This window comes from Pteronotus mesoamericanus, unplaced genomic scaffold, assembly GCF_021234165.1.
Source record: "Pteronotus mesoamericanus isolate MK-2021 breed Mesoamerican mustached bat unplaced genomic scaffold, CSHL_Meso_final contig_347, whole genome shotgun sequence".
Classification (NCBI taxonomy): domain Eukaryota; kingdom Metazoa; phylum Chordata; class Mammalia; order Chiroptera; family Mormoopidae; genus Pteronotus; species Pteronotus mesoamericanus.
Genome location: NW_026555137.1, coordinates 18,387,393 through 18,411,874, shown reverse-complemented (window position 1 = coordinate 18,411,874; position 24,482 = coordinate 18,387,393). Strand labels below are relative to the sequence as shown.

Below are 24,482 nucleotides of genomic sequence, written 5' to 3'. Positions count from 1 at the left end.
TGGCTGCATTTGGACACTGAACAAAATTCTCTCCTCTAAAGAAAAAGTCGGTAGTGCTTGATTTTTTATAAATCATGTGCCTTTCAATTGATTGTAGATTGTGCACGTGTGTGTCGAAACTGTTTGGCAAGTGCTTTAAAAGGATTCAATGCCCCAACTTCTCTTTGCCCGTCAAATGTGCGGTGCGGTGCCTGTGTGCTTAGCCCTCCCTGCTCGAGCCCCTCCCCCTTTCCTGTTTAGTCCCAAGTCACTGTGTTCCAGGGGCACAAGCATCTGCCATCGGTGCACACGGCCCCTTCCCAGACACGGAGACGGACAAGGAGAGGAAGAAGGGGCGAGGCCCGTTCCGCGTGTCCGGGGCCACCATCCCTCCACCCCACTTGATCGGGGGGCTGGGATGGAGGGAGGGCCTGGGCCGACTACTTTACTGCGGATTTCTTCCTCTCAGCCAGGATGATCGGCAATTATACTCTACGTATTTAAAAGATACGTCCCTCTCCCTACAGGTGCTTACTCTTATTCAGAGGTAAAAAGAAAGTTTTTCTAAGTGTCTGTTAAGTGGCTGGTAGTCCAATCAGGGGAAGAAGAGAAGGATTTGGGAAACAGTCCCCAAATCTGTTCCGCTTTGTCGCATCCAACCAGGACCATCTGTGCTTTTCAAAGTGAACTTTCCCTTGAAGGCTGGACTCACCCAGCAGTGGGTCAGGGGCCCGGATTTGAGCAGTGGGCATCTCAGGCTCAGGTATGGAAGAGAACTCCCTACCTCCACCTGCCCCGCGCCGCACCCTTCCTCCCGAGCGCCTCCGCCAGCCGGTGGCACCCACACGACCCAGTGCTCCGCCTCTGCCGCTCTGCTCCTGGCTTGTGCTGGGAGGAGGAGGGGGAGGGGGATGGACCGCAACTGGTGTTCAGCCTGGGCGTCTCTTCCTGGCGCCGTCACCTCCTCCTTTAAACCTCAGTGGAATGCTACCCGCTATGCGTGATGCGCCCGAGGCGGTTATCTGCTGAATGCTCCTTTCTGATACCACAGACCGAGTGGCTTAAAAAGCAGACACTCGTTGATTCTCACAGCTCTGGAGGCCGGAAGCCCAAGATCAGGGTGCCGGCAGGTCTGTGGCCAGTGAGGCCACCTCCCGGTTCATGATGTCCGTCTTCTCACGGTCCTCCCACAGCAGAAGGGGCGGGCAAGCGACCCCTGCAGGGTCTCTGTCATCCTAGTCACCCCCCAAAGGCCCGCCTTCGAACACTGTCGCATGAGAGGTTAGGCTCCAGCATAGGACTCTGGGCAGAGGGGGGGGGAGGGGCACATTCAGGCCAGAACGTGATCTTTCATTGGAGCTCAGCTCTTAGAACAGACAGATTGCACCTGACATCTTCCTAGGTGCTTCCTGTCAGTCTGTGGACAAAGTAATCCAATCGTTATTTAAAGGCCTCGCCACAGATGGTACTAAGTGCCCTTCTGATCTGCAGCAGCTGTCATTTATCACAGCTCAGTCTCCGCTGAGACCTGGGAGCGAGGGCACACTGCGAAGATCAGAAGCCGTGGGCTTCGGAGCCACAGACTGGGGCTCAAGGCTGCATCTCCCACTGGGCTGCTTTGCCGCGGAAGGGAAAGAGGCCGACGCTCCCTGCGTCACGCGAGTGCCGGCCGTCCAGAGCCCCCTACTCACTGTCCCTCCTGAGGGGACTGTGCCTCCCTTCCCTCCAAAAGCACATTTGGCTTCAATTGTAAGTGTCCTCAAATGAGCTATTCTACCTTCTTTTAACAAATGCCATTCTTTCCTTCTAGTTTAAGATGAACTCAAAGTCTGCTAGACAGTCGCAACCCGAAGCACTGGGCTCGGGACGAGCAGCAGAGGGAGACTGTCCCTCCTGCCACCGACGGACGAGTCCACGCAAACCCAGAGCCCCTTCCCGGAGACAGACCCCTCGCTGGGGCAGACCGGGCGCACGGAGGTGGCATTTCCCCTGCTGCCGTCCTCCTCCTCGGCTCCCCCGGGGGGCCGTGTGGGGCTCCCTCTGGGCTGGGAGTCGGATGGGAGCGGACTGACTGCAGGGCGGGGTTCCCAGGTGTCACAGCGACCGCCCCACCTGCACACACCTGTCCCCATCCTGTGAGTGTGGCTGAAGTCACACCCAGCCTGTCAGACCTCGTGAGCTCGGCCTCCTTGAACCCAGTGGGGCAGGGACAGTGAGCCGGCGACACCCGCTTCCTTGGGCTGGATGCAGTACCCCTTCGAAGGGATTTGCTCCTCATCTATCAGCCTTTCGGCTGTGGTGCCTCACAGGCTGCGCAGGTCCAGACCAAGTGTCAGAGCGCCGCCTCGGGAGGTCCCGACATTGTGACGGCTGCCACAGGCCGCAGCCTGTGTCCTCGGCTTCGACGTGAGTGCGCCCCGCACTGCCCACGGGACCCCAACCCCCAGGCGCCAGGGCTGGTCCGTGGTGACGGCCACACCCAGCGCTCACGCCGGCCAGGTCTGTCGCTCACACCAGGCGCTGATAAAACCCTGCCATTCATACATCTTCCCCAGAAATGACCCGAGTACACAGGACTGTGAGCCGCTCCAGCCCATCAACCCCCGGAAGGCAGCCTTATCCTCCGAATCCCGGGCCGTCGGCGTCTCCTCCACGCGCCCTGCTGCGGGCTCTGCGCCCCTCTCCGCCGCTGCTCCGCCAGCTCAGCCCTGCTGCTGGGCCCTCCAGGGCCCACACGGGGGCTGACGACGGTCCCTTCCACGGGGTGCCAGAGCCTCCTGTGACGACACTCCCGTCCGTTTTCTGGGCAGGAAATGAGGCGCAGGGCTTGGCCAAAGCGGAGCTGCGCTCCGGCCGCCCCCGCACCCACTGTGTTCCGAAGGCCAGCCCGAGCCCGGCGGACGAGGACTCACGGGTGTGCAGCCGTGCCATTCATCTTCATTTTATTAAGTAACAAGCAAACAAATAGACAGCAAGAGATGGGGGTGGGGGGCCTGAAACGGTTTGCTTTCAAAACCATAACTTTTAAAAATCAAATAACTGTTATCACTTCAAGCTGCACAGCAGAGGCGCTGGGGAGGGGTTCACTGCTCGTGACACGCAGAACCGATGAGGCAGTGCCCTCTCCCCCCGCCCCCAGCACATGTATAAACTTCACGGGGGCAGATCCCATCTGGTGCTGAGAGCCATTTCTCATTTCATAATTTACTCAAATCATACGCACAACTGCAAGAGGAAATAAACAGAAAACTCTCGGCATAAATAAGCCACAATGGATGATTAGTCTTGTGGAGTCAATCCCGCATTAAGGCTAATTCGATCTTTTAAACACTTTATGGGAAACAGCTGTCAGGCTCCCTGCATAGGCGCCCCCATGGCCTCCGAGACCCGAAGGCACAGAACCTGGGCAGGCGGGGCCGAGCAGGCTGCTCGGGGTGGCACGTTCCTCCGCACGCAGCAGCGCGGTGACACAAACCACCTTCACTTCCCGCCGCTCTGCACACACGTCACAATATCCGGCAAAAGGTGGTTTCTGTTTTCCTTGGTGACCTGAGGGAAGAAGCAAGGGAGGGCGTCAGAGTCCAGTTCCTCTTCTCCGTCGTCTGACGGGCAATGTGCTAAACGCAGAGCCCGGAGGGCCGGCAGGGCCGCGGGATGCTGCGCCGACCCCGGACGGGCCAGGTGTGCGGCTGAGCCAGGAGGAAGCCCGGCGCTCGGAAAACAGGGCAGGCGTGCTCGGGGCCTCCTCCAGCCTCTGCAAAGCGAAAGTGGGTTTACAGCTCCGGCTGATGTGGCTCAGTGGACTGAACACTGGTCTTCAAACCAAAGGGTCGCGGTTCAATTCCCAGTGCAGGGCCCATCCCTGGGTTGCCGGCCAGGTCCCCAGTAGGGGGCACGCAAGATGCAATGACACATTGATGTTTCTCTCCCTCTCTTTCTCCCTCCTTTCCTCTCTAAAAATAAATAAATAAAATCTTAAAAAAAAAAAAAGAAAAAGTGGGTTTACAACAGACACGTTTTAACCATGAAAGGATCTAAGGATGAAGCCATACGCGAGGCGCTCTGGAATGGACAGCGGGGACACAGCCAGACTGTGACCGGACCTGACCGGAAGGACCTGCCTGAGTGAAGCCAGGAGAACACACTGCCCAGCTGGGTCCATGGAGAGTGACCGGCACGCTGGCCCGCGTCACGCCCGGAATCCCAGGTGCCCCTGAACAGGAGCCATCCACTCATTTCTCCACGGACCTGGGAAACCCCGGTGCTGCCCGGAGCCCTGGACATCGGTCAGCTCCACATCGGGTGATGAGGAGGCTGGGGCGTGTCCTGGGGTCTGAGCCCGCAGGGGGCGTGTGCAGGCTGAACTCCGGACTCCTGTCCCCTCTGTGCCTGCTCTCTAACTGATACCCTCACAAAAACACAAGTACGAGTTTATTCAAGCTTTACTCAATGACCCGTTTTTAATTTTTCTTTCTTTCACAACCACAGTCTGGAGAATAGCACAGGCGCGCTGACCCCGCCGGGGAGTTGGCCGGCGGCTGCTGCCCCGCGTCAGAGCAGGGCCACTGCCTGCCCCCCCCCAGCGCCTTCCTGTTCGGCCCCACACGACAGTCACCCATCCAGCCCTGACAGCGTGCCGGTCAGGGATGGGGCAAGGTGCTGGGGACAGAGAAAGGGCTCAGGTAAGACCTGACCTCACGGAGCTGCGGACCAGAACCCGGGGACAGGCGTGAGCAAGAACGAGAGCAACGGATGAACGAACGAACCAACGAATGAACGAGCAAAGGGCGAGCCCCACGGGAGCGGTGGGGCACCAGCAAAGGCTTCCGGGCAGACACGCCTGGCCTCCGTTTTTCAGGCGACAATGGCAGGAAGGCCCCAGGAGAGGAGGCCCTGAGTGCACGTGGAGGACCTGACCGGGCTCCACGGGGGGACCGGACCCTGAGGGCAGGGCTGCGGCTGTCGCTCTGGTCCCGCAGGGGGCCTGGCACACAGCGGGTGCTACAGAAATGTCTGACGAGGGGATGCACAGGGTGTTCGTGCCCTTGGGTTCCCCAGCACCCGGGGGCACAGGCTAAGGACCAGGGTGCACACTGCGTCCAGCAGGCCTTCCCCTCCCAGCCTGCTCAGGGCGCTCGCCAAGCCCTCGGCTAGGTACAAAAAAAAAAAAAAGAACTGAAACTGGAAGAGACTCATTTTGAGAATGTCTTATCACTAAAAATTAATGAACAGAATGCAAAAACGAAACTAATATTCTGCTCGGCCCCTCTGATCTCCCCGAGAGTTCTGACGTCCCACAGGAAATGCCTGCGCGACACCGTCTGCTGCATTTGGTTATCGTGCCCCTGGCCACCGAGGACTGACGCAAACTCCCGGCCACGTCCAGCAGTGGCGCCTCAGGGCCTGCCCTGAACACAGGTCCTCATCCACGTCTTCCTGGCCAGCAGGTTTGTGGCTGCAGTCCTTCCTGAGGGGCGACTAGACGGGAACTGGGGGCTGGGAACAGAGAAAGGAGGCGAGGAAGGCAGCAGCAGGGAACCAAGGCACTGGAGCCTAGGGAGGGAAAGGAAGCTGGGCGACACCTGAGCCCTCTGTCCAGCCCTGTGAGGCCGGGACCTTGAGTTCCAGGGGACCCGGGCTGTGTCTCACTCACCCTGCACCGAGTGTTTGGCACATGGTGGGCGTTCCCCGAATGTTTGCTAAATTCCAAGCTGAGTGGTTAAGCAGGGATCACGAAGATGCTGACCATCTTTTGCTCTGCACTCCTGGGGCACAGAAGTGCCTGGGACTAAACAGCAAAGCCGCGACACTGGAATCAGGGCCAGGCATGGAAAATCTTAGTACGTGCGCTACGCGCGAGGGAGCGAAGCACAGCCACATGCAGCTTCTTGAAACTGTGTGGGAAGAACCCTGAGACGTTTGGAATGAGCACAGGATCACAAAAAAACAAAGCAGTTTGACAAAGCTCATGATCGTAAGTTAACACCTATCAAAAGCTGTTACTAATCTGTTTCATGTGTTGTCTTTATTTCATTTTATTGAACCTAAAAATAGAATCGTCCACGAATCTAACTACTTTTTCGTGAAGGTTAAAGTTTCTTAACCAAAAATGAGGTTGCTGGTGGGTTTTCGGGAGCCCGGCGTCCATGGCCACGTGAAACAGGTGTGTCCCAAGAGAAGGAAGAGGCGATGGCTCTGTCGCGGCCCCCTGTGCCTGACCTCGGTGAGCACACGCGGTAACTGCACTCCGATACTGATCACAGACCATAAAATCAACCTCCTGACGGGCAGGATTCAGGGCGGTTCAGTGTATTTGGAGTCGTGCAATTGTCAGCGCTATTTAGAATATTTTCATCACCCACCCCGACATCGCCATTCTCATTCCCTCCTCTTCCTCCCCCCTGCTCCCCTGGCAACCACTAATCTATTTTCTCTCTAGGAATTTGCCTGCTCCCAACACGTCACAGACAGAATCACAGAATACGGAATCTTTTGTGACAGGCTTCCTGCGCTTCATCACGTGACGTGAACTCATCCGAGTTGTGGGCTGCGTCACTTCTCCATTCCTCCTTATTCTCCAACGCCCCGGTGTACGTGGACAGCGCGTTCTGTTCACTCACCCACCAGCTGGGCATGGGGGCGGTTCCCACCCCGGGCTAGTGCGGATAATGCCGCTGTGCGCCTCATCGCGCAAGGCTCCTGCGGACGTGCGTTTTCAATCCCTTGGGGTGCACACCTGGGACTCCGACGGCCGGGTCACGTGCTAACTCCACGCTTCCCTTTCAGAGGAACTGCCAAGCTGTTCCCCCGGGGGCCGTGTCCGCGCCCCCCGACGGCAGCGTGGGGGGCTCCACCCTCCCCGGCGCCCGTAGCACCCGACTCGCCTCTGCTCCTACCGCGGCCGCCCCAGGGCGCCGGCGTGGCGTCTCCTTGTGGTTCTCACTTGCTCTGTCCTAGTCACTAATGATGAACACACCTGTCCATGTGTTTACGGGCCATTTGTCTGTATTTCGAGAAATGTCTTTTCAGATCCTTCGCTCATTTTTCATAAGTTTATTGTCTTTCTATTATTGAGTTGTAAAAGTTCTCTACATATTCTGGAATAGAGTTCCCTTATCATATTATTATTTGTAAATATCCCCAGTCTGTGGACTGCGATTTTACTTTCTTGGAGGTGTCCTATGAAGCACAGAAATCTTTATTCCAATTTATCTTTTTTTTTTTCTTTTATCACTTGTGCTTTGGTTTTGTATCCAATAGGACTGTGCCCAACCCGTTTACCAAGATTTACTCCCATACTTTCCTAAGAGCTGTGTAGCTGCAGTTCTTACACTTAGGTCTATAATCTATTTTGGGTTAAGTTTGTCTATAATGTGGAGTCCAGTTCCCAGCACCATTTGTTGAAAAGATAAATTTTCCTCATTACATTATCCTGGTATTCTTGTCAATAAGCAACAGACCACAAAGGTGAGGGCTTATTTCTGGACTTCCAGTTGCATTCCCCTCATCTGTGTGTCTGTCCTTACGCCAGCACCGCCCTGTCTTGACCAGCACGGTTTTGGGGTAGGTTTTAAGTCAGGAAGTGTGAGTCCTCCAACACTGCGCTTTCCCCAGGTTGCCGTAGCCGGGTTCTTGACGCTTCTATGTGAACTTCTGGGCCGGCTCACCGAGGCCTACAAACCCGCTGGCTGCTGACGCTGACCCAGAGGCTGCAGAGGGACTCTCAGCCCCGTGCCTGCAGGACAGGCGTGGCCGGGAGGGCCCGGGGCACGGCGCCCGACTCCTGGTGACCCGGCATGGCTGTGCCATGGACTAAGTGCTGGATGCGAAGGGTGTCCTCAAACCCCACAGATCAACGCGGACAACTGCACATGAGAAAGGGAAAGGACCCAAGACATTTCTAATCTAACCCCTACATTTGTCGAGAAAGAAATTAGTTTGTTCATTTACAAAATGGGAAGAAAAAGACCACACAAGCCCCAAAAGAACACAAGAAAGACAAGAACACTGGGTACGTCAGCCCGTCCCTGCAGAAGCAATGATTACCTTGTCTGGAGAATATCTCCAGTCTTAGAGATAAGAGGAAATGTGGTATTATCTTAAGATACAATTTTTTTTTTTTTTTCTGGAGTAAGATGCAATTCCCCTCAGTCCTACAGGATCTTTAGATGAGTTTGTACAGTCAGCCAATCCCTGGAGTTTAACACCAGCCAAGTTGCCAGCTTCCCAGCCTGGAAGCTTTCTGACCTGAAAACCATTTGTCTTTCATGATCTTTCACTATTCATTGCCTCTATTTCCACAGAAACTCTAGAATTAACAACCAAAAACTCTGATATGGCCCTGTCTGATGTGGCCCACTGCACTGAGCGTCTGCTTGCAAAACAAGAGGTCCCTGGTTCGAGTCCCAGTCAGGGCACATGCCTGGGTTGCGGGCCAGGGCCCCAGTAGGGGGCGCATGAGAGTCAACCACATATTGCTGTTTCTCTCCCTCCCTCCCTCCCCCCTCTCTAAAAATAAACAAATCTTAAAAAGAAACCCAACCCATGAACATGGAAGCCATGTAAAGTAACAGAGACGGCAACATAAAACTCCGAGGAATGGGAGCCCTGAGGACTTTTCAGACACATCCCTGAGGATGTGACCCCGTGTGGCCCCCGGCTCAGCTCACATCAGCTCCTCAGAGTCCTTCCCTGACCTCGGCCTCCCTCCCCCCGTACCCAGCTGCAGCCCGAACTACCACAGCCCTCGTTTCCTTTCCTTTCCTTTCCCGACGTCTAAAATTGCCTCATTAGTGGCTATGCTTTCCTTTTCTAGCCTCCCCAGAATGTCCGCTCCATGAGGGCAACGGCTTGGACGGTCCTGTTCATCATCAGCAAGACTTGCAACGGGGCCGGCACAGGCAGCGGCTCGGTCAGTACCTAAGCAGGGGAGGAAGAGGGGAACAACTTTCCCCAGTCTGACGGGTCTAACGCTAACGGTTGTCTACTGCACCCCAGGCTACTTTGGCGACAACACGTCGATGTGCCACTGGGGGCCACGGTGGCATTTTAACCGGTGGTGTAGTGACGGGCTCTTCGGTCCCTGCAGCGGGAGCTCACTCCCCACTCCTCCTGATGGGGTGGCCCCACCAGGCTGACTGTCCCCTTGCCACCTGCAGGGCCAGTGGGCTTTGCACCCAGGGGTGGGGAGGGGGGTAGGCAGGTCTCAGGCCAGAGCCTGGCGGTCACCGACGCACGCAAGCCACGCACAGCAGGGCAGGGTCCTACCTGACTAAGGGGGACACGGAGAGACAACAGGAAGAACAGGCGAGGACTCAGGCCCAGCGCCCCCAGTCCTGTCAGCGACCCTTACAACTGGCTCAGGAAGGGCCCCGGGTTAGTGGAACAAACGCTCCTCTCTCCACCCGCGGGGAAACCGCGCGGGACCAGGTGAGACGGGTCGTGGGGCCCGTGCCCGGGGGGGGGACCGCGAGGCCGGGGCGAGCCCGCAGCTCCGCACGTCTCCCACGCTCCGGGCGGCGCCCACCTGGGCCACAGGCCTCTCCGGGCTGGGCAGGGCTCCACGGCTGCGCTGTGGCTGTGTGGCTGAGATGTGGCCGGCGTGACGGAGGGACTCAAGAGCCACCTGTGGCCACTGCACCGGGCCGTGCGAACAGCGGTTTCCACCATCGCAGACCCTTCCCCTGGGCAGCGCTCCGCACAGCGGCGGGAGGTCGCGCTTGCCACAGCCCCAGGCCTCTTGTCCCCGGAATGGCTCAGTCCGAAAGGGAAGCCCTTCCGCTGCAACAGCCCTTATTTGCCTCTGCACCCCGACCTGACCACCCCCAGGGGAGAGGCGTGCAGGCGATTCGGACGCCGGCAGCCCCGCGTCCGGTGGGGGTGGAGGCTGCCCGCAGGCAGGTCTGTTGGCACACGGGGCAGGGCAACTTTACGTTCTAAAATTTCCGAGAAAGTAAGACTCACCTACGTTCTACCATAAGAGGAAAAAAGAAGGCAATTCTAAGCCGAAGGTGCCCCCCGGTGCCACCTGCGGCGCAGGCCCCTCCCTGCCCTGTCTGTCTGTACTCACGCTGAACACCCGCACATCGGCTCTGCGGCGGACTTCCTCTACCAGGGCCAGCGGCTTTCCCTTAGGGACCGGGATCGTGCCGAGGACCACGGTCCCGGGGGCGGCCAGCGTCTGACGAACCGCCTGGATGAAGGGCTGACTGAAGAGCTCCATCTTCCCGATCTCATCGATGACACACACTCTCCACCCCGGGCCGCTGCTGGAACCTGCCTGAGGGTGACAAGACAGAGGCTGGGGCACCAAAGGCCCAGGAAGCAGGGGTCCCACTCCCAGTCAGCTACGAACCAGCAGGCTCACGCTGGAGAGGCCCCTGCGCTCGGGAGGGCGGACCCCCTCACAGCCCACACGGGCCTCACTGGCAAACCCATCTCCCGGGGGACTGGCCCACCCGACGCTCAGCTCCCTGGGCCTCCGCTTCTCCTGGCAGCTCTGCCCCTTCCGAGCCGCTCCCAGTGCCTCGCGCTTGTCAGCACCGAGACGAGGCTGCCTGCCCTTCCCCGCACCGCCTCTTTTTTGATTCGGAGCCAAACAAGAGCGCCTGTCTGCCAGGTGGAGTTATGTGCTGCAGGCAAATGCCTGCTTCATACTCTGCAATAGGAGGGCCTGGGGAAAGAAGAAAAACTAAAAGAAAAGGTGACTTGGTTAGAATTAAAAAGTGAGCCAGGTCACACCCTTTAAATCGCAGATTCCCGTTCTAATAACGTTAGACCTTCACGCCCAGCACCTCCTGGGCCCCCCAGGAACGGGCGCAGCGCCGGGAGCCCCAGTGGCGGCCAGCTCCTGGGGCTCCAACCCCGTGCAGCTGTGTGGCCCCACACCCCCCAACGCAGGACCAGGGCTGGTCGGTGTGACCAGGCGGATACGGCGGAAGGGATGGCGCGTCACTTCTGAGACTAGGTGGCAGGGCCCCCCGTTCCGGTCTTGTCTCAATCTCTCCTCCGCCCCATGTTTCTCCTTCTCCCCGACTCCGACTCACCCCCCTACCCCTCGGCCCCCCCCTTAATCTGGGGAAGACAGCGGCCACGCTATAAAGACATGCGGGCAGTGACGGCAAGGTCCGTGCGGAAAGGGACTGAGACCTCCCAGCAGCCACGGCAGTGAGCCTGGGAGCAGGTCCCTCCGGTCAGCCTCAGATGCCTGCAGCCCCCGCCGACAGCGTGCCGGCACCCGCGTGGCCACCCCGGGCCTGACGCCCCCAGCTCGGCCATCCTGGCTCCTGACCCAGGGACAGGCTGGGAGGTAATCAATCTTTGTTGTTTTAAAAATGTAAATTTGGGGCTAACTTGTTACACAGCAACATATGGTGACATACACATCCTCCCCAGAAAGCCTTCCCGGAGGAAGCTGAGAGCCTCTGAATGGTTCTCCCACAGCGGGGAGGAGGCAGAGCACACAGTAACGCTTCAGTGTACGCAGCGTGACATTGTATAATCTCCAGATAAATCATCGCTCCGAGAACTACGTGGAAAGGCGATTCACAGAGCACTTTCTCCGGCTGCCGCCGCACCTGCCACACCCCGCGGGCAAGGCCACCAGCACACCTGCCGCACAAAGTGCGGGCAGACGCGCGTCTCAGACGTCCATCCAGCCACGAAGAAACCACCTTGCTCTCCCACGAGAAGCGATAGCACTTAGTTTCCAGGGGTCTACAGGGGCACAGCCACACAAACTCTCTAACTTTTTTGGCAGTAATCATGCTACTTTCAATACTCAAAAAGAACCGCATGTTTGGGGGTGTCAGAACAATCACCGTCACCAGCGTCCCTCTGTCACGCAGGGAACGGCCCACGGCCGCAGCTGTGACCGGCGGGGGTTGGGGGTGGGGGGCCAGCCCCTGCCACAGCCCCGCTCCGTACGCTCTGCAGAGCGCACAGCACCAGGCCGCCCCGACGGGGCGACGCCCGCCCCTTCTCCTCAGCGGATCCTGTTTACAATAGCTAATTTTCCTCCTCTTGCTTAGTAAAAATTTTGGTCCGTGTTGAAACTTTTGATAAAGGTTTGGAATCTTTGATGTCGGACGCCCTCTTATTAGAAACTGCCTGGAGAGAGGTGACTGTTTTTGCTGCCGTAAGACAGTGCTGATTTTTTTTCCTAACTGATGAGCTACCTGGATACAAATACAGGAGCACAGCTCAGACTAAGAAAAAAAATCTACCATTATGGCTTTTTGAGTTCAGCTTTTGAATATGCAGTGATTTTCCCTTTGTTAATTAGCGCTCACCTTGTTACAGAAAGTATTTCAAAAGGCAGTAGTTAAATTTGATTTCCTGTTGAAGCCTCAAAAGAAAGTTATTTTTATCTTAGAATAAACTAATGGAGTTTTTAAAAATTAAAATTAACTAGGAGAAATTTTGATGCGGAGGATATGTACGATCTTAAAGTATCTCCACACTCACTGCTTATGAGCTTCAAAGGAAAAAAACAGTAAATATGCAGCGCAGAGAGGGGGCGATTCCTTTATCTGGTACTCAAAACTGTATCAACAAACATCACGTGCTTCTTGATGAGAGGCCCGAGAAAGATGCACCACTGTGTACACCGTAAATCTAAGCATAAGAAATATCAGAAACCCCCCCAAAGAGGAATGTCCTACTAATAGAGGGGTGTATGCCTCAAAAATGTCAATGTTGCAAAAGAATGGCTAGAAATGTTCCAGATGAAAGGACCTAAGGAAATATGACAACTAAATGTAACAGCTGACCCCAGAGAGGAGGAAAGAAATGTTACAGTGAACACTGTTAAACCAACTGAGAAAACTGGCAAAGGGAGATTATTAGATCAAGGTATTTTTTCAGTGTAGCACTTACTGAGATTTATGACTATTATCAATTATATAAAAGCATATCCTTAGTCTTAGGAAAAATACACTGAAGCTTTTTTTAGGAGGTAAGTACGCTGGTGACTGCTACATACTCTCAAATGGTCCCCCTGCCAATTTATATATTTACACGCGCGCACACACACACACCCCCCACCCAGAGTGAGCAAACAACAGGGCAAAGGTCAAAACCAGGTGGCTCTGGATAGCAAGTATACGCGTGATCTTACACTGTCCTTATTCTAGAGCAAAGTTAAATCCAAATTTAGTGTTTAAAAAATTTGAATCAATACAAAAAAACCACACACGCACTCTCGCAGTATCAGTCAAGAGAAGTAATGTGTCAACGTGAACGTCCTCCGAAGGCACGCGGGGCTTCAGACTGATGGGCAGGGCAGGCGGGAAGGGAGGCGCACCGGTCAGACCCACGCCCCGCCCTGCGTGCTGCGAGTGGGCTGCAGAAAGCACTGCAGGAAGGCTCCGAAACCCACGGCGGAAGCCAGCCCAGCGGCCGGCCCCCCGAGCCCCAGCGAGGCCGCGGCGGGGCCCCTGAACCCCCACCTGCCCCTGGGGTCGGGTTACCAGGGGGCAGTGGGCTGCAGAGCCAACCCCGGACTCTCCGTTCACCCCCTAGTTTCATTCACAGCACGGATGTTTCTCCGGACAACTTTCAAGTTAACTGTTTGGCGTTTGAACATCCCTGGCTGACCCTGATGCGCACGTGGGATCGTGAAGCCCAGGACGGGGAAGAGGGAGGAGCAGGGCCACGAAGAGCTCTTGTCAGCCTTTGAGGGATGCGTCCCGACTAGACCTGGACTTTCCGACATCCTCTCTAAAGCCCCGCAGCCGGAAAGGCTAAGTGGCACATCCAAGTCAGGGGTTAAAAAAAACAGCCTTTCCCTAGACAGGAGTTCTCTCACCTGAAAAGGAAGTTCAAAGATGTGAAATAGAGCTTTATTTAAGAATCAAAAGCAGATCCTTCTCTCAAAATCAAAATATATACGAAAAGCCTTATTTTGATCAAAACAGGGAAACAGAAGTTCAAACCATGTTGATTTTCACTGGGTGTTCTGTTCTAGGTTACTACTATTCCTTCCATGGATGTTTATTGAAAATGACACCGTTGAACCTAAAAAATAGGGCCTCGATAGATGTCCTTTGCTCTTTAAAATATCATAATCCACTGTTATCCTTTCGTGTGAGTAGGAGACACACTGGGAACCAAGAATGTTAAGCCCCGCAGCGCGTCCAATTCTGACACAGCGCCGTGCGGCCGCCCGAAAGGCCAGCGTGGAAAGGCCGGCGCCGTCCCATGGCCTCGGTCATCGGGAAACTGGGAAAGAGCCCTGGTTACAGCGGAAAACGGAAGAGACCTATGGAAAACCTCACCAAAAGGGTTTAAAGAAATAAAGAGAGATACTACGTTCTTGGCTCTGGAGGATGAAGGTTGCCTATAAAGTTAAAAATACTCTTTACCTCTGGACAACTATAATTTTGTGTAGTCCCACTCTCTCCATCTGAGAATTTTATGATGGGTAATAAAGTCTTGACTCTACTTTCTGCCGGCTCTACCTTGCGGGCCGCGAGTCCCTCCCTGGGCAGGCGGATTCCCACTCTATCCCTCAGCCTCCTCCCCTGTGACACACGAACAAAGTGGCAGCGTTACTCTGAGCACTGAATGAGTTAGGGCCGGGCACACAATTTGCGCTCACCAACTATTCACCATCACCACCATCACCTCCACCACCTCCACCACCATCACCTCCACCACCATCACCTCCACCTCCACCACCTCCACCATCACCTCCACCACCGTCACCTCCACCTCCACCACCGTCACCGCCACTACAATTTGGAGAAATGAACAAACAAGAAAGAATAAGGCAAGTTTTTGAAGAACAATGTAACTAATTACAGAGGTAATTAAAATAGTATGGTATCGATGCAAGAATCAAACAGACCAACGAAAGAGCGTAGATAAACCTAAAACTTTATACACAGACACACATTTTTAATGTAATTAATGAAGCGTAATAAACTGAGAAATGGATTATTTATAATGGTTTTGGTAAACCGGCTAAGTGTTTGGAAGAAAATCAATTGAGAGTGTGATTGTACATTACAGTCAAAATAAACCAGATGGATTAAAAACATAGATGTTAAAAAAAAACAAGTACATATACAGAAGAAGAAACACATTTTACAGTGACTTGGAATATGGACAGATTTTCTCAATGTTGAAAATAAATCACCAATGTGACAACTGAGAAAAATACCATCAATCAATATAAAAAGATTATTCACCTTATAAAAGATCTCTTTTAAGCCAAAGGAAAAAGGAATGAGAAAAGGAATCAACAATTCAGATTTTTAAAAAATACCCAATGAAAAACATTTAACCTCATTCCTATAGCACAGCAAACCAGAGCAAGGAGGTACGTTTTAGTATCAGAGATCAGCACAAAGCTCAGTGTGGGCCAAGTGCAGCCGGACAGACGCTTGCGCACGTGGGCAGCACGCCGGGTGCCCAAGGACAAAGCGATCGCGGGGACACCCCCGCAGCACGCAGCCAAACCCTGACCATTCACACGCCTCCTCCACCTCCAGAGACACAATCACAGCTGGAGAAAGACGGATGCACGCGGCGCTTGTGGCAAGGCTGCCTGCAACGGCGACGAGTAATCTAACCGTCCGACACTGAGGAAATGACAGACAAATCAGTGATGGAAATCCACACCCTGAAATCATATGCAACCGTTCAAGTACCACAGTTGCAAAGATTATCATGTTGTAAGACCATTCCCATATCACCCAAACATGTTATGGGAAAAAACCCAAGCCTCTAGAACTATATACAGCCTTTCCCCAATTTTGGATGGCTGAAAAATAAAGTAGGTATAGGAAAAGGACAGAAACAATTATGCTAACAGTGGTTAAACTCAGTTATTCCTATTGTTTTTCATTTTTTTTAAACGAATTTCCTACCTGGAGTATGTAGAACTTAAATATTCAAGAAAACAATAAATGTTCCCAATAAGATGCTACGTGTGAGTTAAAAACAAAACCACCAAAAAAAAAAAAAAAACACCCATCAACCCTACAAAGGACTTTCTAAAAACCTCACTACTGCATCCAGAACGTTTCCAGTCTAACTTGATTTCTCCTTATTCCCCACGTGTGCCCACAAAGGTCACGAGACCCCGTCCTGACTGAGGGGAGAAGGCACCAGCACCACCGCACCCCCCGCCACACACGACCTGTCCCAGCTGCTTCCAGCGCCCACCCCTGGCTTCCCCCCCATTCCTCCCTCCCAGCACACAGGAGGCACGTCCGCGGGCCTCCAGCCCTGTATTCTCTTACGTTCACATAGGAGACACTTAACAGACATCTGTTGTTAGGTTTTAGGTTTTCCTACATCCTGGGCACTACAAGCTAGCACACCATCCATCTGGGGCAGGGCGTTCGCCTGCCTGAACGTGCTTTCTAAAGCTTTCAGTTCACCTCTGTTGGTCATTCCAACTGCCGAAAATAGAATTTGTCTCCTCCAATTCCCCTATTTTTGTTGCCTGGTTACTTTAACTTCTCTCTCTCTTTTTTAGTATAAAGACAAAACACTCATTCTTCATCCCAATACAATACATGCGAGGGGACAAGGCCCTCCACCCCAGAAAATGAATCCATGACTAGAACTGGTAAGAAACCGCAGCCTGGGAACTTTCCCTACCTAGAATATGCACGTGTGGGTTTGGTCATTAAAGTACAAATAAATGGAGAAGTCTGACTTTATTTTTTAATTAAAAAAGATTCAATTCTTATTCCTGCAGCACGCGGTTTCGTGTAGAATCTTACAGGCAACCAGCACGTGTGCACAACACACTCCCAGGATTCAGGCTGCTCTGAGCAAGTAAAAATCAATTCTCTGTATTGATCCCGTGCCAAAGCCAGCGTCCTCAGCTGGAATTTCATTTGCAGCTTTTCACTTGCCTTTTGAACATTTAAGCAGAGAGGTATGTATCTCACGGGAAGAGAACTGGAGAGGAAAATACCACGTCCTCTGATGCTGCCGTGCAACGCGACGTCTACAGCCGTGCCCAGAGCAGGAGACAAGGCGGGGGCGGTGGGAGGGCCAGCAAGAGGGAGCCAGCCCCTCCCCCCACGGAGCGCTCAGCACGGCCGGCCCGCTGGGTGAGACACTGTCCGCGGCCTTGGGGAGCTACTAAAGCCCTTCGCTGCACATTTTAGCTGAGCCCTGGATGTCAAAAAAGAGCAGCGAGGCAACAAGCTGAGGGGTACGCCACCCAAAGAAAATGGCACGTGCCAAGGGCCAAGGGCTGGCGCGCCCCGGCGGGTGTGGGCACGCGCCGGAGCTAGTGCGGCTGGACGGCGGTGACGGCACGTCAGCGGTCACCAGGGCTAGACAGCGCAGGGCCTTCTGGGCCAGAAGGAGGGGCCTGGGCTTTACTCTTGTGGCAGAAACTTCTGGAAGGTTTAAAATAGCCTCTTGAGACAGGTCTGCACCATTCAATTTTCACAAAAGGAAACCGAAGTCATTAAGTCAGTAATAGAGTGAATGAAACCCATGCCCCCCGGTACGGTCCTCAGGGCCCTGCATCACGCAGCCTCCCCCTCCCCCTCCTCCTCCTCCCCCTCCTCCGCCTCCTGCTCCTGCCCCAGGGCTCTGGGGCCTCAGCCAGGCAGGTTCTTCTCCCCAGGCCCCTCCCTCCAGCACACGCCCACTGTACAGGCCGCCCCTCAGAGCTCCTAACGGCCATGGCGTTTGGGAAGACGACAACGTTATAAAATTAGATTATGGTGACGTGGCACAGTCTTGTGAATATACCGGAAAAAGCCAAATGCTACATTTTAAATGGGAGAATTGTATGGTATGTGAATTATATCTCAATACCTGTCTTCAAAACAAACAACAAGTAACAGAGCAATATAATGTGTTAGGTGTTTACCATTATATTCATATAATGACGCTTTTCCTTCCTAAATGTTTATTTCTCATGCTGGGAAAACTGGGTGGATACATAGTCTATGGGAAGAGAGAGGGAAGACTTCCGCTTGGGGACGGGCAGAGCTGGGCACCCGAGCCCTCCCACCGTAAAATCTTTGTGTGTGCTGAATTTATGCGACCAGGACTTGACCTGCAGTTCAGAGTGACAGCTAATTACGTCGCAGGGTCAATTGCTTGAAAACTTTTAAACTATAAAGTGCAAAACTGGCCTCTCCTTCAGAGCAAAGGCCGCTCCGTGTCCCAGGGCCCACAGGCCCCACAGGCCCCACAAGGCACGGCCAACAGATGGGCCCAGAGCAAAACCACTCACGTTCCTCAGGACCGGAAGCGCCAGCTGCTCAAAGGCCGGCAGATCCACCACGTACTGCCCGACTCGGCACTCCCGTCTCCCAGGCACGGGTTCCGCCCTGAAAAGACAGAGTTCGCGTTGAAAGGCCCCCGCCCAGGTTCCTGGTTGTCGGCTACTCCACTGACCCCCCGGCCTCCGCACAGGCTAAACCATCCCTCAAAACCACCTACACAAAAGAGGCAGAGCTGACCTGAGTCCACGGTCTCCCTGAGGGCCGGGCTAGCACTAAGCGTGCCCACCACTGGCGACAGGCCACCCTGGCGGGGTCCCCGCGAAGCTCCAGGGAGCTGCTGTGCCAGCTGGGACTCAAAGCAGCACAGGAAACGGGGCTTCCAGGTCAATGGGACGGGCTCTAAGTGTGGGATGGGCTCTAAGTGAAATACGGTACTTGCATACTTTGCCTTTCATGGGATGATTTCCACCTGTTTCTTTCTCTAAGGAATCCAAAGGCCTAAGATTCTCCAAGACAGAAGTGAGCGTGGGGCTCGACCCCATGCCCAGGGAGGAAAGAACACCATAGAAATGAAATCTCAGTACCCAACTCTAGACAAAGGTCCCCGCAGGCCGGATAGCGTGACCACGTCGAATCCTATTCTTCTCCCTCCCTGCCTGACTTCTTCTGTGTAAAATCCATCGACAGGCACGCCAGAGGACTTTAATACCTCGCTGGCTTTCTGGATCAAAGTTGTTTTTCCGATTCCTAAAAAGAAAAACAAAACACCATTAGGAAGCACCGCTTGCTGGAGCGCGCCCAGCACTCGCCGACTGAGAGCAACCACAGTGGGGAGGAAACTGGGCTGAGAGTGGATTTTATGAATATTAACTTCACTTTGATTGCCCCAGGTTAAAATGTTTTAATTTCAAGTAGACTATGCATAATAAAATGTTTATTTTTAAATTCTGAAACATTATCAATTTTGTCACATACACAATCCCAGAACCCACTGAGTGGCTTCCTGATGAGTACCGAGTGCAATCTGCATCCTGAGAGACAAACTGCACCTTCTCCTGGGCGCGCTCCCCTCCGTGGGCGGCCACGCCCCTCCCCCGAGCAAGTGAAACTGGCCATGCTCCGGTCACAGGCTGGGCGCTTGAGGATTTCCACCTTCAGGGCACGCCGCGCCCACCTTTGAGAGTGGCAAGTTCCCTTCACGCTCCGTGGGCTCACACTGCTATGGCTCCTGATCACACGTCCCTTAAATGCCACGGACACCACTACACATAGCAGTCTTGAAACTTTTTCACACGAGCTGCCCCATCAGGTTGGCGACCCCCTCGCTCTGCCTCCAGTGGCCCTAAGCGCTCCTTTGGCTGACCCAACCCCTCCCCAAATTATAACCTACACAGCTCCTGCCGCACCCCTCCCACCTCTGACCGCCCCCCCCCCTTTCCTCCCAGCCTGGTCTGTGGACGACTCTGAAGAACTCATGTGTCTACAGGCACAAACAGGTGCTACCTGACAGAATAACAGGAACAGGCGCTACCTAATACAACACTACCCGCTGACGTCACGGAGCCAGGCACCGTTCTAGCACGTTTCGGGGCATTTTCTCAGTTAAATCTTCACAACCACCCTCTCAGGCAGCTTCGGTTCTTGCCCCTATTTTACAGATAAAGAAACTGAGGCAATGAGAGGCAAGGTAACTTATCCAAGGTTATGCGACCAGTCAGGACCATGCATTTTAACGGGGGCCTTTGTCTGTAACCATGACTTTGTTTACGTGAGCCTTGTCCCCATGGAAACTGAAGTCAGTGGCATCATGATCACCCAAAAGTGGAAACACAGGGAAACGGCCAGCAAGTCTGCAACAGAGCTGTGTTGAGATACCACAGGGTTGAAAATCTTATTATTTCATGGCTGGTCATCAGGGTTCCTTAAGGGCCCTCTTACGCTTCCTTGAAACAAAACATAATCCGTTACTCTTCTTCAATGTATCTCTCCTAACTGCTGCTTTAGCAAAGTCGGTGAAGAATCTGTCTAATGCAGGCAAGTGGTGCTGCTGGATGGCTACACTGGCACCTTCCTGAAAGGTCATTTCAACACGCCCACCACAGCGCAAGCAGCTCTATGGTTCGGAACTCTCCTCAGTAAAGGATCTGATAACAGGCACAAAGACATTTGTTAGTGTGGAAAACAGGCCACCATATATGGAAATAATGTATGGACAATGACCGGGTTAAGAAACAGCAGACACACCATGTAGTACTCCAATTTTTTTTTTTTTAATTCTATGTGTTGGAATTCCATATGCGGTCACAGTCTTCTTTAGAAATTTCTTGAATTTTTGTTGTCTTAAAAAGAGTGGATATTATTACTCTTAATGTAAAAACACACACACACAAAGGTATTTACATTTTGAAAAAGAGAAAATGGAGCAGCTCTGGTCAAACAGACACACTGCGCATCCTGTATGTTACATAGAACATAGCAAAACAAGAGGTTCGAGTCCTGTTTCCTCTTCAGGTCTAAAAGTTATCTTTCGGTTAACTTTTCATCTCCATTAATTAAGCTGCTAGCCCAGCGCTGCCGACACCGGCTAAGCAGCAAGCTGCACTGAAGACCCAGGACAACAGCCCGTACCACGCAGACAGAACAGGTCAGAAAGCTCCAGCATCGTTTGGGTTCTGGTTCTCCCATAAAGCCCACCCTGAGATAAAGATTCAAGTGCAGGTGGTTTAACTTGGGAAGTGTCCCCAAGACACGCGAGTAGGGAGGTCACTGCATTAGCAAGCAAGTTACCATTGTGGGCAGCTGGAGCCTAATCCTACTGGGGACTCCGAGGGGACAGTTTCAGACACGTGGCTCAGTTATCCTGTCTGAGCAGTGAGGAAGGAGGGAGCTTTACTTCCATCTGTCATGGATCTGCTGCTGCTCCTGGGGGACAGGACATCCCTCGCCCGTCAGACCTGCCCACGTGCAGGCAGAGTGGGCTCCTGCCACCAGAGAAAGCCCTCCAAAGTGGGTCACAGGCGGGACAGCTGAAGCTGGGAAAAATCCCAAGTGCCAGAGTGCCCTCCTTGAGCAGAGAGATGACCTGCTGGTCTGAACACGTAAAGATTTGGCCAGGGCTCAAGGTCTGGGAATGAGTTGGTGACAAAAAGGTACTAAATGAATGAAAAAACAGGCATGAACTCCAAAGGGAAAAAAAGTTGTGCATAAAAGGAAAAGAAATTATAGATTACAACATGGTGCTTGGGTGATTAGCTCTTACATAGTCATAGTACTGCAAACACTCGCTACTGAGCTAATCACAGTACAGTATATATGCAGCAGGAAGACGGAGAGACAGAGAGTGGGTTTGAGGACAGGCCTCAGAGAGCTACACTGTAGAATTATTTGAGTATTTCAACTATGTGTACATGAAACTTCTATAGATAAGGAAACGGAAAGAAGAACCAGTCCCAGCCTGGCCAGTCTCCTTCCCCACTGATCTCCAGGACGCAAGCAGGTGCAATCACAGGGAACAGGTCATTGTTAGGAAGCACAGAGGGGTCCTGGGGCCAGCTGGCGTAAAATCTACATTCCAGATCTCAGATAAAGGGCTGACCAATCAACTTCCAAAAGACAATCCTTTGCAGTATTAGCTGTTAGAAAGTTCTCCAACTACCCTCCCTCCTCACTGCTTGGTAAAAGTGAAATTCCAAAGTCTGCAACGTTAAGTGTAGTCTTTGCTACTTAAGGGTAAGCATAATCATTAAAAATGAGGTGACAGAGAATTCTAGGGTTCCAATCTTTGATAGGTGAACTCACAGCTAACTTGAACATTATATCCGCCTTGCAAAAGGGCTGAAGAATCATTTTCTCGACCCTAAGCCCATCTTTCTCCCTTACGCTGCAGTCCACCACCTTCCTGCCTCTTCTTTTGGTCATGCCTGCTACACGTGTAGCACCTTGTTTTAAAAGCCATGTCTTCTTCTAGTCTCTCCTTCGACCTCACACTGTCCCATTCACAGGTGAGAACGCCACAGCCCACAGAAGTGAGGGATCTGCCCAAAGACAGCCACGGGCACAGGGTCTGAGAGCAGACCCTTAGGTACCAAGGCTTCTCAGCTCGCGGCCTCATCCATGGGGGAATTCAGGAGTCGGGGAACTCAGAGACGGGGAATACAAGTTCCAGCTCTGGTTTCACCACCCCTCCACCGACCCCCGCCTCCTTCAATTACGAAAGTGGGTCACACGGGCAGCAGCGTGACTCTCAGCCGAAATCGGGCCCCTTCCCACCAATCCCTGCGGTGACAAGTATCCTGAGCATGGTCCCTGCGCAGCACCACGGCAAGGGCAGGGTCGTTGTTACTGTGGCCGCCGGTGCCAGCTACTACTTTAATAAAGCCCACGTCCCCGCATCACCTTTACTCTTCTCACCACGGTGGGCTTCATCTCTAATCCTCTCTACCGTACTCTATCGGAAAAGAATATGCAGGTTTCAGAGTACCAAGCCTGTCACATCACAGCACTTCTGTGACCAGCAGCCAGAGCCCGCGAGCCGGCTGCCCCAACTGTGCGCGCCCCCAAGCCCACCCTTTGGCCTCCGCGAGGTGGGGACTCGGCGGGGTTACCTGGAGGCCCCGTCAGAAACACGTGGCGGGCCATACTGTGGGGCGGAGACGGGATCACGACCCCGGGTACGGGTCTGGGACGCAATCCCGGGTAGGGGTCTCTGCCTAAGTTCCGCCCACCGCGTGTTGCAGGCCCCACCTCCTCCGGCCGGAAGCACCGCCCCCAAACCGCGCCTGCGACTCAGCGCTCTGGAGCGGGCTGCGCATGCGCTCTCAGCCCTGGCCGCGGTCTGCGCTTGCGCCCTCAGTCTTCGGGCTCAGTCCGCGCGGGCAGTGTTTGAGAGTGTGGTGGTGCCCGTGCTCTGCGCGTCCTTGAGCCGCGTTCTCGATGCTGGGCGCCTGTGGCGTGTTTGCAAGGATTGGAGCCTGAGGAGTTCAGTTATTAAACCAGTGGCGTTCCGTGTGCGTGCTGCGGCCTGGGCTGTGCCCTGGGATCGGACCTACGAGCTGAAATCCCCCAGGCTACGGGGGACCGCGCTTCTGAAGGTGTGATTTCCCCAGCGCTGTCAGCCACAGCCGCGGAGTAGAATGACCTGGTTGAATCTGCTTGAGGCCTGGGCTCCACCTGCACGGATGCAGAGTAATTGCTCTGGATTTCCTGTCGTTTAAAACTCCCTGGCTAATGGGAGGAGGTTGAGGGCACTGAGTGGAAAAGGAGAAGGGATTAAGAAGTATAAATTGTCAGTTACAAAATAGTTATGGGATACAAAGTATAGCTTAGGGAGTATAGTCAGTAATAATTGTGATGCTATGGTGCCCCATGCGTACTAGACTTCCTGGGGGATCACTTTGAAGGTATAGTAATGTCTAACCATTAGTCTGTACACCTGAAACGAATACAATGTTGAATGTCAACTGTAATTGAGAAATAAAAACATTAAAAAACCCCCCAAAAACCTCTGGCAATTTCTGAAGTCCACAGGGGTAAAGAATGCTCATTAGGCAGACTTGCCCTCCTCAGCTCTGGATGTGAAAACCAGTTTCCCCTTCTTATTTGCATACCCGAAGCGTAGGCCAACGCAATGCCCAGCTGGAGGGTCTCCCTGTCCAAAGAATTAAGTGGCTTCGACCTCACTTAGCTACTTGACATGTTTATGCCAGCGAAATGAAGTGGCCATGGCCTTGGGCCAGATTTACCTGTAAACTCTTTCAGTCCAACATGTGTAGAGTTTGACTTGTGATCAATCATTCTCCATCCTGGCTGAGAAAGCAATTTCAGTGAGAGCTCAACTTAATTGCTTTGTGCCCACATGGGACCTGCAGGACTCCCGTTAGCCTGCCGTGTACACCAGTCGGATGGCCTCTGTCCCTTGCTACATAAAAAGGAGTTATCGAAAAAAAAAATTTAGACTCCTACGGTGTAGCTATCACCATCAGTTGTGCAACATTTATAATCCATCACTGCTAATGTAGGGCCTTCCAACTACGTTTATCTTTCACGTCCACTCAGTCAAGAATAGCCAGCCCAATGTAGCTAAGTAAACCCACAGGAGTAGTGCCCAAAAGAAAGGAACATGTACACGGTCATATGTGTGCTCCTTTTTTTTTTTAAATAAAAAATATTTTAAAATGCTAATTATATAACATTTTTCATCACTGAAAAGCAGTTTCTATTTGCAAGGGTCACCAGAAGTTGGACCAGTTTCTTTTGATCCTATACCTGGAATTCTGGGAGGTACTAGCAGGCATT

General features: G+C 53.3%; 1 protein-coding gene across 2 annotated transcripts; it reads right to left on the bottom strand.

Annotated features, from left to right (window-relative positions):
- Positions 1 to 3,357: 3,357 nt before the first annotated feature.
- Positions 3,358 to 22,945, bottom strand: NTPCR (nucleoside-triphosphatase, cancer-related). 2 transcript variants are annotated; one of them, XM_054576485.1, is made up of 5 exons: positions 22,793 to 22,945; positions 18,773 to 18,935; positions 18,197 to 18,293; positions 10,049 to 10,258; positions 3,358 to 3,528 (listed from the first exon to the last, which is right to left on the bottom strand). In XM_054576485.1, the coding sequence occupies exons 1-5, from the start codon at positions 22,824 to 22,826 to the stop codon at positions 3,460 to 3,462; spliced, it is 573 nt and encodes a 190-aa protein (XP_054432460.1). In that variant the 5' UTR covers positions 22,827 to 22,945; the 3' UTR covers positions 3,358 to 3,459. The 2 variants fall into 2 exon arrangements, with proteins under 2 accessions (XP_054432460.1, XP_054432461.1); XM_054576486.1 differs by having other exon boundaries at positions 3,416 to 3,528; positions 10,049 to 10,254.
- Between the last annotated feature and the right edge of the window lie 1,537 nt (positions 22,946 to 24,482).

Coding starts and splice junctions, on each gene's coding strand:
- NTPCR (XM_054576485.1), bottom strand. CDS start 22,826: ATGGCCCGCCACGTGTTTCTGACGGGGCCTCCAG. Junction 10,259..18,196: donor CGCTTCCGGTCCTGAGGAAC/GTGAGTGGTTTT, acceptor TGTCACCCTCAG/GCAGGTTCCAGCAGCGGCCC. Junction 3,529..10,048: donor CCGATGTGCGGGTGTTCAGC/GTGAGTACAGAC, acceptor TTCTTCCCTCAG/GTCACCAAGGAAAACAGAAA.